At 33.0% G+C, this 12,638-nt stretch overlaps 1 protein-coding gene across 3 annotated transcripts in view; it reads left to right on the forward strand.

Annotated features, from left to right (window-relative positions):
• The window catches only part of JAK2 (Janus kinase 2), a 155,961-nt gene extending 145,187 nt beyond the window's left edge, over positions 1 to 10,774 (forward strand). For all 3 annotated transcript variants that reach the window (XM_004440668.3, XM_087444547.1, XM_087444548.1), the window contains 3 exons: positions 7,892 to 8,009; positions 9,562 to 9,675; positions 9,933 to 10,774. In XM_004440668.3, coding sequence (XP_004440725.1) covers positions 7,892 to 8,009; positions 9,562 to 9,675; positions 9,933 to 10,040 — 340 coding nt within the window. In that variant the 3' untranslated portion in view covers positions 10,041 to 10,774. The remainder of the gene's footprint in view (positions 1 to 7,891; positions 8,010 to 9,561; positions 9,676 to 9,932) is intronic.
• The last annotated feature ends 1,864 nt before the right edge of the window (positions 10,775 to 12,638 follow it).

Below are 12,638 nucleotides of genomic sequence, written 5' to 3' on the forward strand. Positions count from 1 at the left end.
GCTAAGTTCATGGATCATCTGAATGTGTTAGTTAGTTATCTTCATTTTATTTTGTGTCTGTAAATTTTACAATGAATCCCAGCTATTCAAATTGTTAGTCTGGAAGGAAATTAGGCAAGAAAGCTCCAATGATTTAGAACAAATGGATTATTTCCACAGAAGAGTAATTTGTAATGGTATTGTGAACATGTTTTAAAGAAGAATCCTTATCTTTCAGAGATGCACACTGAAATAATGATGGCTGAAATACTGTCTTGTCTGGAATTTACTTCATATAAAGCCAGTGGAGTGGAGGTGGGGAGTAGTAGATAAAATAAGGAGGGCAATGAATTTAGCTAAGTGGCAGGTACATAGTTGTTCATTGTTCTGTAATTTGTGTATGTTTGAAATTTTTCATAATAATAAAAACACTTTATAAGGAATATCCTGATGATAATTGTTAGCATTGCCATCATTTAATTATTTTTAGGATATAAATGAAACTACAAAATAAGATGCATCTAAACTTGACTATCTATTTGGTCATGTCCCCAGTGATACATGAATTTCATTCTTTTTTTCTAGAATGAGAAATTAAAGAAGTTAAATGGAATTAACTAGCAATCCGTAAAGATTAGTTATATGAATTTCCAGTGATTTGGACATACTTAATGAATACAATTTAATAAATTTCTATTAAGCACCCACAATGTTCCAAACACCATACAAGATTGGGCTAAGAAGATAGGATCAACATCAGAAAAAAAAACTGTCCCTTACTAGGAAGGCTGAACTAGAAGGAAAAGTTTGATATGGCAGGCCAATTCAACTGACAGGTCCACTACCCATAATCCCTTCCCTTTAAGAGCTCATAGTTTAGGAAAAATTAAATGTGTAATCAAATCATTGCAGTGCATTGTGTAAGTGCAATAATGAAGAAGAAGAAGAGAAAATATAAGTGCAAATAATTCTGCTGAGGGTTTAAATTAATCAGAGAAAACCACAAGAGATGACATTTCAACTATTGATTAATAGTTTATCAAATAGACAAGAAGAAGGGCATTCCATGAGGAGGATGACAAGAACAAGAGGATCAGGGGCTTGCAAGTGAATGGCATAATCACAGAACACATAGGGAGTAATTGCAACTGGAATGGTTTGAGCCCTGTATGCTATGTTAATGAGTTCGGACCTTATTCAGTACACAGTGTGTAGGTGGGCAATTGTAGAGGCTTTATCCAAGGGAATAACATGGTGAGAGTCATATTTTAGAAAGATAGCTCTACTCTTGGTGGAGAACAGCGGTTCTCAAAATGTAAGGACCTCCGGTACCTGCTTTAAGGATTCCATGAGGTTAAAAGTACTTTCATAATAATACTAGTATGTTATTTGCGTTTTTCACTCTCATTTTTACATGAGAATGTAGTGGAATTTTCCAGAGGCTATAAGATCTGTCTTCTATTAAACCAGACATTAAAGAAACTTGGAAAAATGTAAAACAATGCTACTCTTCTTATAAAATTTTTGTTGTTTTGGAAAGTTGTTTTCATAAAAATGTGATTTATGTTAACGTGTACTGGATTTATTGTTATTTTTAATGAATTAAATACTTTTATATTTCCTTAGTTTTAATATCTAATATGGTAAATATTGGTGGATATAAGCCACATAAACAAAAGCTTTTTGGAAACTTCAGTAATTTTTAAGAGTGTGTGGGGGCGTGAGACCAAAAGGTTTGAGAACTGCTGGTATAGAGGGTACATCATAGTAAGGAGAGGCTAACAGCAGAGAGAAGGCTAGTTAGGCAACTTTTGCAGGAATGTAGGCCATTGGTTTTCAAACCTTTTGTGTATATATACCTACTGGAAGAATTATGAAAAACTGTATCCTTGCACATTTTTAAATTGATAGCTAAATTTTTTCTTATAAATTTAAATAGTTGTAAATAATATATTTTCTAAAGTATTTTAAATATTGACATTAAATAACAGTTAATATCAATTTTTTAGATGTATCCAATGATATCTAATACCACAGCAATTTGATAGCCGTTGTTGCCCACTTTAAAATGTATAGGAGAAGACATTTTATTTTTGATAGAAACTTTACATCATTCCTTTTTGTCCTTAAAATTATATTTCCACTTCCCTTCTCACCCAGAATTTTACATAATGTGTTATATTTTGTACTTGGAAAATCTTTTGATCATCTATCTCCTTTGTAACCAAAATATGTATATAAATTGAAATTAATGTTTAAATTTCCTGTGATCACGAAACTCATAAGTATTCACATTTCTCTTCTGGATTGAGTTATCATTGAAGTTATTATCTGCATAAAATTTTCCAAAGCAATATAAACAACATACAACACAAATTTGGATAATTGTTTAAAAAATTTTGTTGGAGACTTTTCTTAATAAAATAAATGGGACTTTTTCCCTCCTCCAATTAGTTCCTGTATCGTTGGATGAATGTTATTTATTTCTGTAATGGGACCAGATTCAGCATGAAATCTATGTTTACTTTGCATTTTATAGATGTAAACACTGAGAAAACCTGTTTGTGTAAATAAGTAGATAGGAATGGAAGGAGTATTGTTATAACAATATCATTCATTTCTATGACTCCTTCTGAGATATGTAGCAAAAAAATATACAGTGATCTACCACTAAAATTTATCTGGCAATTTCATTAGATCCATTCTTTTTTCAATTTTATTGCAAGCAAAGAATTAAACCCACTTGATTTTCAAAACTGGATTTGCTACACAATCATTAGAGTTATTCTCAATTTCTGGGAATATACCAAAAAACGTTTTCAAATTAATTCAAATCATGGTGTTACTCTCATTTAGTGGCATCTTTATTAAACTGATACATTCAGAAGAGGTTATAAAAACAGAATATTGTTAATTTCAATACAATATTTTTTAATAACATCTTTTCCAATATTTTAAATACATGATTTAAATATGGCAAACATTTGTGCTGCCTCAAAGGTTGAGTCAGTTTATGAAGAATGTCCTTCATACAACCCATTTAGCAATGCCAGGCCTCAAAAACAAATCATACTTAATTTCTGACAGAAAAAGTCTGACTTCATTTTTTAATTCAAGTATATTAATATTATGAAATAGTATTTTTAAAACACAGAAATAAGTTGCAGAACACATGTACAGAGGCATGTTTATAATGAAGCTAACAGAGCATATCCACCAGAGTGCCTTCCTTCCAAGATTCCTTCTTTTCTAATTTTAAATATTCACTTTTATGTGTAATTTTATATTCTTTGTCATAAAGAAAGCCTCCAAATTGTATAAGTTTTGGACCCTGTATTTCTCCCTAAATATTTGAAAAGATAAATCACAAGAGCAGTCAAGATAAGCTTAAAATGATATATATCTAGTATAATAAATTTCATATTAAGTTATGAAAATAAGATAAATCATTTCTCATTACTTAATTTATAGTAAATAATACAGAATAAAATGTAGCTAAGATTATAACTTATAAAGTAAGGTATATGGTAAAATGCCTAGTATTCCTTCAGTAAATGTTTTGGGGGGAGGTATATATCAAACTGTGATGTTTGACTTTGGGGAATCATTAAATAAGAAACTTGTATAAAAATCAGAAATAACATCATTTTCATCATGATCAAATTTTTCCTATGTATTTTTGAAAAAGAAAGCTGTATACTGCTAAAAACTAATCAGATAGCTAGTTGGCATATAGTTTTATTTCTATATTAGCAGCAAAAAATATTAAATGTTGTATTCAATGAAATGAAGTTGACTAAATTTTATATAAATATTTCAGAATATGAGCTGATAAAATAGGTTTTAGCTAACATTGAATAATGAACACTAACTCTGAAGTCTGAAAGAAATCACATATAATTTTTATCCATAGGATTTAGCCATCATATCTTAAAAAATTACAGTATCATTTAAAAGAGTCTTTGTCATCTATATTGCTTTTGTTGTTCAAAAGTGCTCTTTGTTTTAAGCTAATAGCATGTTCCAGCATGTCCTAGGGGTTAGTATTAAGAAGAACTGAGGGAAAAATGCTTCTGCTAAAATATTTTTTTAAATCATTGAAGCAGAGTTTTGGACTCCTGGAGGATCCCTATGCTGTTTTTGCTGTAGAGTACCCCTTGGAAGATCTTAGTATATCGCTGGGGTGACTCCACCTGGTTTGAAGACCTCTCTGTACTAGTCATGAGATAAGGATCTGACCTAAGACTGTAACAGTAGTTTTGGTTTAGGAGACTGATTTGAGACTTTTCTAAGATATACTCTAAAGGGACGAGGTGGCTCATTGGACATTGGAGTGAAATATGAGTCAAAAATAATTCTTAAGATTCTATCTTGAGGAGTTGGATAGATTGTGATGCCATTCATTGCGTAGGGAAAGTAAAATAATCAGCAGGTTTTGGAAAAGTGGGGATGGAGTTCTCTTTGCATATAGAACTTTAATACAGAAATGTTCAGTGAGTCTGAAGCACAAAAGAAGGGTCAAAGAAATGGTTATAAATTTAGGAGACTTTAGTATATAGATGGATGATACTATCTAAGGGAAGATTTTTGCAGGAAGAGATCTGATGATGGAATTTTGGGGAAACTCAAATTTAGAGAATGGAAAAAAGACAGGAAAGTGTTGGGGAAATATAACTAAAAACAAACTCTCCTCCAAACCCAGAAAACCTCTCCATAAAGATAGAAGAGAAAGAAAACAGCATTAATCCAGAAAGTAATGTGTGTCACAAGCAATCTGCTAAGAGATTGCAAAGACAGAAAGAAATCTCATCCTTTCATGTTGCCAAGCAGATTCAATCTATTATATACACGTTCTCAAGATGAACAATAACTAGGCTTCAAGCAAGAGGACTTGACAACACCATTTGTCACCCACAGTTCATCCTAAATTCACTTGGTAATTGGAGTGACCATCTGTAGTAGCTAATTGGTTTTATCCAAAGGAAGAGTAAACTTCTCCTATCTTTATGACAGGAGGTAGTTTTGCAACTTGGAAGGAGGCACCTGCCAGAGTTAGGCTTCTATCCTCCCACAGAAACTGGGAGGTAGGGCTCCATTTTCCTTGATGATTACATTCCAAAGAGATGGTTCCTAGGTCCTTGAGAACGACATTCCTGGATCATAAAGCTGGCAAGAGGCTTTTAAGCAAAAGCTTTTAAAAAGATTTACATAGGGGGCCTGCCCCAGGGCCTAGTGGTTAAGTTCAGCACGCTCCACCTCAGCAGCCCAGGTTCAGTTCCCAGGTGCAGACCCACACCACTCATCGGTAGCCATGCTGTGGCGGCAACCCATGTACAAAATAGAGGAAGGTTGGCACAGATGTTAGCTCAGGCCTAATCTTCCTCAGCAAAAAAAAAAAAAAAAAAAAAACATATTTCAAAGAGAAAGAATTTACAAGTACAAGTTTTCTAAGTAAATGCTCTAAGAAAAGAGGAAGTCCCTCATTTTCAACAGGGAGAATTATTTTTTTTTCTTTTCTGATTTGTATTTATCCTTACATAAATGATCGGAGAGAGAAAAACAGCCTTGGAGATGAGGAGAGAAATTACCAAGAGTGCTTTCATGAAAACCAAAGGAAGAGAATATTTTGAACGGGTTGGGGGAGTAACACTGTCTTCAAGGAAATTATATTTCATTTGTGGGATAAAACATACATTTAAAAATAACTAAATATGTAAAAATTTCTTAACTAAATATAGAAAGACTATACCTTTACATGGTTAATTGCATAGTACAGACTATAAGTACTATAGAAATTCAGTAGCATAAGGTCATTAAGACCTTGAGTAGTCAGAGGAGGATTTGTGGAAATGAGAAAACTTAAACTTTGAAGGAAAGATTAAATTTACGTAATTCATACTTTTGATCTCATCAGGCCAGAACATACCTCTGTCACCATCCTCTGTAATGAGGATAAATCCATTAGCAGTGGAATCATGATATTCACAGTCCATTGGCCAAAATTCTCCCTTGGATAGTGTTGATGCTTGAGTAAACAATGACACCATTTCCCCCTGTGACTTTCTATTTTCTGTGCTCCCTCTCATCATTACCCCCTTTCTGATTAACAGGTTCTTTCTTTTATATGTTAATAGCTTCAAGTCATGCTTCAGCTTAGAAGCCATTTTTTCTCTAGGATACTTATCAGGGTTCAATTAGAGCTTAACTTGCAAAGAGCAGCTTATTTTTCAGTTCTTAGAAGATACTTTGCAGTTAACGCTGGTGTTACCTATAGAGACAAAAAAATTTTTTTTTGGATTTTAGTTATCTTTGTGTGTCAGAGGTTCCCAAGACCGCCCTCAGGTTTGATGATTCACTAGGAGGACTCATAATGTTACCAGACACATACACAGGTTCTTTACTCGCCCCACAAGAAGGGCCGAATAAAACTGGAACGCCAGGCTTATCACAAGGAAAGGTTTTTATTTCTGGTGACGTCAGCTGGGAGACAAGAGTGAGCCCTTAAATTCATCTCGTCTCCCTGAAAGATGGGAGGCAAGGGGTTTTAAAGGTTGCAAGGAATGCAGCTGCTTGTAGGGAGGGAGAGCCTGTGGGCTTGCAGGTTGCGCCTTCCCTCCAGCCTACATTTGGCCTTGTGAGGCTGCTTGCAGGGAGGAGGATAGCAAGATAAGGAAATCTGCAGATGAGTGTCCTTGGTTGTCTGCCTCCCTGGTGGAGGGTGGATTCTGGTGCCAGGAAGCCAAGGAGTTGGGGTCTGGGAAGCTTCAGCTTCTTGATGTTCTCTGGATATCAGTTTCCCTGTAACAAACCTCAAAGGACCCATAACTAGCCAAAATGTTAGCATGAGGCCACCTGGGCTCTAACAATTTGTAACTTTTTCAAAAACTGATATTTACATATGAATGTAACTAAGGGAAGCAGGGAAAGGGGATGAGTGCTTTTGGTTTTAACCCCATATATGCTGGGTTTAATGTAAGGGAACTGATATCAGGGCCAGTATCAGTAGGACTCAGCAAACAGTCATACTGTTACTGAACCAAAGTGGGGTCGCTTCCTGGCGAATTAAAATCAGACTCTCCACCAGAAGTAGTTGTCACACAAAGTAGAGCCTATTTACATCAAATAGGAATCCACTGGGAATCATTTCCAAAGTTGTGGCTCTCCTGGAGCACAGGACAGCAGGGGCCTTTTATTTTGCATGGGGAATGAATATTCAAAAGGGAGAGGTGGGTATTCACTTGCGCAGGCTCAGTTCACTTATCTGCGCAGGTGCTGCTCTTGCGGTGGGGCTTGGTCTGGTTCAGGGTGGTTGGTGTCGGGGCAATTAGTTGATGACTATGATTCATTACAGGGAAAAGATACAAAGCAAAATCAGCAAAGGGAAAAGGCATCTGAGGCAAAGCTGGAGGAAACCAAGCACAAACTTCCAAGGGTCTTCTCCCAGTAAAATCATGTGGGACATGCTTAATTCCCCCAGCAGTAAATTGTGACAACACATGTGAAATGTCATCTACTAAGGAAGCTCATTAGAGACTCAGTGCCTAAGGTTTTTATTGGAACTGGTCACGTAGGCACACTCTGCCTGGCACATACCAAAGTTCCAGAGTCTCAGAAGGAAAGCAGGTGTTCAGCATAAACCATTTTGTTTGCAGAAGCAGTTTAGGCACAGTGAACCACTCAACATTTAAGGAATTGTGGAAACTGTCCTCAAATCTAAGTTCCCAGGCACCAGTCAAGTGTCAACATTGCAAGCAGGCCTTTTTGAGGATGGCAGCTTCAGGCCTGCTATGTCAACTCTTTTCTGTACACCTTTTAATCCAATGATTTTTTTTTTTAATCCAATGATTTGCAGGTAGAATCAAGAGTTGGCACATCAAGTAACTGTCTTTTAAATGCTTCCCATATATTACAGGTATGCTCCAGAATCACTGACAGAGAGCAAGTTTTCTGTGGCCTCAGATGTTTGGAGCTTTGGAGTGGTTCTGTATGAACTTTTCACGTATATTGAGAAGAGTAAAAGTCCACCAGCGGTCAGTGTACTTTTTATTTACTTTCAGCTTTTTTAACATGAGAAAATATTTTTCCAAAGAATAATAGTAAGTTTAGGGCTCATTTTAGAGTCTCTCATTTCTTATTTGTAAGACAATATCCACCAAAATAACCCTAAACTTATTAATTAAATTAACTTGAATTTTTAAAAAGAGGGTGTTGAATACTCTTTAGTATATTGTCTTAATATTATTTTTAGTAAATTCAATAAGCTCATTCATTCTAGGAATTATTGGAAAAGTTAAAATAAAGCTTTTAAAGTAATTTTTTTCCTGTACATTGTAGTTTTTTTTAATATAGGAAAATATGAAAAAAAATAAAAAGCATCTCTAATTCAACTACTCAGAGATAACTACTTTAATATTGTGATATGTTTTCTTCCAGGCTTCTTTTAATTTTATGTATAAAAGTGAAATTTTATTAAAAATAGTTTTTATAAAATAAAGATCATACTGTACAGTTTGTATTAAAGTATGGATAGTTTCCTATATTAGTAAATATTTACTGCAAATATGACTTCTAAATTCTGGGTAGCATTTCATCATAAAGATAAAATTTCTGGACAATCATTTTCCATTTTTCAATCTTTTAAGGAACGCTTCAATGAACATAGTGAACATTCTTTTACATAAATATTTATGTTTATTTCTGGTTGTCACCTTAGAATAAAAGTATAATTATAAATGAAAAGTTATGAACTCTTTTAAAGATTTTAGATTATTTCAAAATGCATTCCAGAAAAGCTCTATCAAATTACTCTCAATAGCAGTGCATTGTACATTTCATCATTTGCCAGTATTGACCGTTATATTTTTATTCACTTTTGCCAAATTCATAGAAGTTGTATCTATTTGATTTTAATTTGCATTTCTCCTATTAATGTGACTGAGTACATATTTATTGAGTGTTTACTGTGAGTATCCGTGTGTGTACAATGTCTCCTCATGTGCTTTTCCCATTTTTATATTGGTAATTTTTCTTACCAGTTTATGAGAGCTCTCTATATTTAAATAAATGATGTGTTGATTGTAAATGTTTCTCTAGCTTATAGTTCAGACTTTAATTTTATGAATTTTTAACATGTGAACATTTCCTCCATTGCATTTATGCTTAAATATTCATTCTGCATTTTCTTTTTATTATGTCCTCTTTCACATTCAACTTTTTATTTCAGCTGAAATGTAATATGATGTGTTAAAATCACAACAACCAAAAAACCAAAGTAAATATGTTTTTTTGGGCCCTTGTTTTGGGCACTTCTCAGGGAATTTGTGTTGAGTATATTACAGTTATGTAATATTACATTTCCATAAATGGCATTATAGAGGTTCCATATTTAACAGTCTTTTCTGAAATATGACTGAAAAGGAAGTTATCGATTCTTAAAATAGTCTGTTTTTAAAAGGTTTCAAACATATAAGAAAACATACATATACAGAATTTTTCCCATTTACTGGAAGAAGTTGAGAAAGAATTCTGCTTCAAATTAAATATATCAAAAAAATCTCATTGAAACGTGGGTTTGTTTTTCAGGAATTTATGCGTATGATTGGCAATGACAAACAAGGACAGATGATTGTGTTTCATTTGATAGAACTCCTGAAGAATAATGGAAGATTACCAAGACCAGATGGATGCCCAGATGAGGTAACAAAAAACTTTTTTATCCACAGTAATCATGCATTTTCTTTCTCTTTTTACCCAAGGATTTTAGGTCACTTTATGAAATTTAATTTGCTGAGCTTTTAGATAAATAGCATAATCATATGACTGTGGATCTAAGCATAGCCGTGACACATGCTTGTATAGGAAAATTAAGTTGAAGTTCTGAATTCATGTCTTCCACCAATTAAAAGATGGCACTTTGTGTTCATTGTAATTTTGTTTTATTTTCTCTTTTACAGATTTATGTGATCATGACACAATGCTGGAACAATAATGTAAATCAACGACCGTCTTTCAGAGACCTAGCTCTTCGAGTTGATCAAATAAGGGACAACATGGCTGGATGAAAGAAATGAACTTCCCTCTGAGACCAAAATAGACGTAGAGAACAAAGTTTTGTATTTCACATTGCCCTGGACTATTATTACATGTATCATTTTATGTATATCATGATGCTAGCCAGCAAAGATGTGGAAATATCTGCTCAAAACTTTGAAAGTTTATTGAGTTTTTCTTCATGAGGACACTAGTTAAAAAGACATTGATGAAAGTCCTTAGCAAAGAATTTTGTAAAAAGTTTGATGAACCTAATCAGTCAGTTAAATCACCTTTCTTTGGAAAAGAAAAAAAATAGACTTTTTTCAACTCAGAATTTTGAGAGATGAAAAAATTGTAATGTACATTTTGCAAAGTTAAAGATGCACAGAATACATATGTACAGTTTTTACCACAGTGAATGTATAATACCCTGGCATCTTGTGTGATGTTTTACACAAGGGCTAGTATTCATTAATGATGTTTTCTAATTTTTCCATAGTCGATCTACAATAACTTCACTATACAAACAAATTAAGATGCTCAGATAATTGAATAAGCACGTTTTTGTCCTTGTTCATCTGTATCACTGGCCAGCAATATAAGCAGGTGTACACTTTTAGCTTGTTGTTCTATGTACTGTAAATGTTTTTCAAAGCAAAGGGAACAAATGTTTAGTTTTATTTGTATAGGAAATTTCCCTGACCCTAAAGAATTTACATTTTGAAATGGAACAAGTTTACAAAGATATAACACAGTCTATTTTCTTATTTGTCTCCCTTGTATCTTTTTGTGGTGAGTATGTTTGTTAAATAGAACTATCTCCAGATTTTTCTAAGACTACAGTGAATAGTTTTCTTTTAAATTTTTGCGATTACAAATGCCATGAATATTGTCATCCCTTGAGCCATTGGCTGCCAGTAAGATTCTTCAATTCCTGGGACCTATGATCATGCATTAAATTTAAGTCTAAGCCATAAAACAGATCGGTTTTTAAATGTATGAGCTTATAGAGATGTATAGTGGGTTAGGAACTTTTTTTCTAAAGACTATATATTTTAGGTTTTCAGGAATCTGTGTTGCAGTCATAGAAGAGATTTCCTTTTGTTAGAGATTCTTACATACAAGGGAGAAATGAGAGTAAATTGGTGAAAAGGTATGCTTGTTAATTTTATTCAAGAATGCCAGTAGAAAATTCATAATGTATGCCTTTAAGAAAAACGAGAGTATACCTATTTTCAATTAAGTATAAAGGGTTATTTGTTGTTGTCTTTGTCTGTTGTAGTGCTACTCCATTTTAGACACCATACCTAAAATAGGATGGATTTTTTTGTGTATGTTATTTATGTAAAGTTTAAAATACTTGGTATTTTGGTTAAAAAGAAAATCGTTTCTTACTTTATTTTCAGTGGTAAATGCTATTTTTTTAAACTTGCACTTAAGACTTTTGATTATTTTTCTATTTTTTGGAGCTGGTTTTAAAATGCAAATGATGTAAGAAAAAAATGCGTCACATGAAGTTTGAGATTTTTTGGTTGGAAGGAAGAAAAGAGAAGAAATGCTTTTTACAGTCTTTAAAGAATTCTAAGGAGTTACCAAATGCAAAAATCATCTAAAATGATGGTATATTAGATTTTAAAAGATTTCTAGTAGATATTTTCATGAAAGTTGAATATAATTTTTATTTAATTTGTAAAGACTCCTCAAGGATCTGTATATGTAATACAATTAAGACATCTTCCGTTCTGCTACTTTTCAAGTCAAAAGTAGCAAATCATACAATATACTTGATTTCAGATTTTTATACTAAAACTTAAGTATTTAAAGGTAGATTCTTAATGGTCTACAACATTTTGTTTTTGTTCAAAAACAAGGATGTTAACTAGACTACTTTTTAAAAGTTTTTTTTAATGTTTCAGTTTTTACTTTTAGGGAAAGAAATCCCACATAAACATTCTTAAGTTTTTAGAGTGGGATGACTACCTTATTATAAAATTCTAAGTTTTCAAGAGAATTATTATTCATTGAGGGTTTGTGATGCTTTAAATTTTGATTCTGACCATACATAAAAAGAAATTAACCCTGCAGCTGTTTAGTTCATTCTGCACAAGAAACAGGTAAGTATTGTACCAGTTAATACCAAAATGTTTCTTCAAATTAATATTCTTTAGAAATGAGGGTAAAGTTTTTCTTAGAATTCTCTAATTCTGTAAATATTCTAGTATATTTAGTTATACAATCTTTATATAAATAATTCTCTACATCCATGGCTACCTGCTTTGGGAAGTAGTCACTTTTTCATGTTATTTATAAATATGCTGCCAGTAGCACTACAGTTTGCTGTGGAAGAGTGCTTCTTACAACCCAAGACTTCTGCTTTAAAGTCAAGTGAAATTTTTATCACAACTATAACTTATGATATTTAAATTTTATTTAAACAGTTTTATTATGGAGTAAACGTTAGAAAATACCTACAGTTCTGTACCTGGGGAGCCATTCTCCATGGGGTGTTATTTGTGGTCAGTTTATTGAGACTGTATTATTTTCTTCATTGTGCCTTTAGCATGTTCCCACAAAATTGAAATATCGATGTAATAAATATTCAGAAGTTATTTTCTTTTGTACTGTCA

Source organism: Ceratotherium simum, chromosome 20, assembly GCF_057802395.1.
Source record: "Ceratotherium simum simum isolate JZ-2026a chromosome 20, ASM5780239v1, whole genome shotgun sequence".
NCBI classification, from domain to species: Eukaryota; Metazoa; Chordata; class Mammalia; order Perissodactyla; family Rhinocerotidae; genus Ceratotherium; species Ceratotherium simum.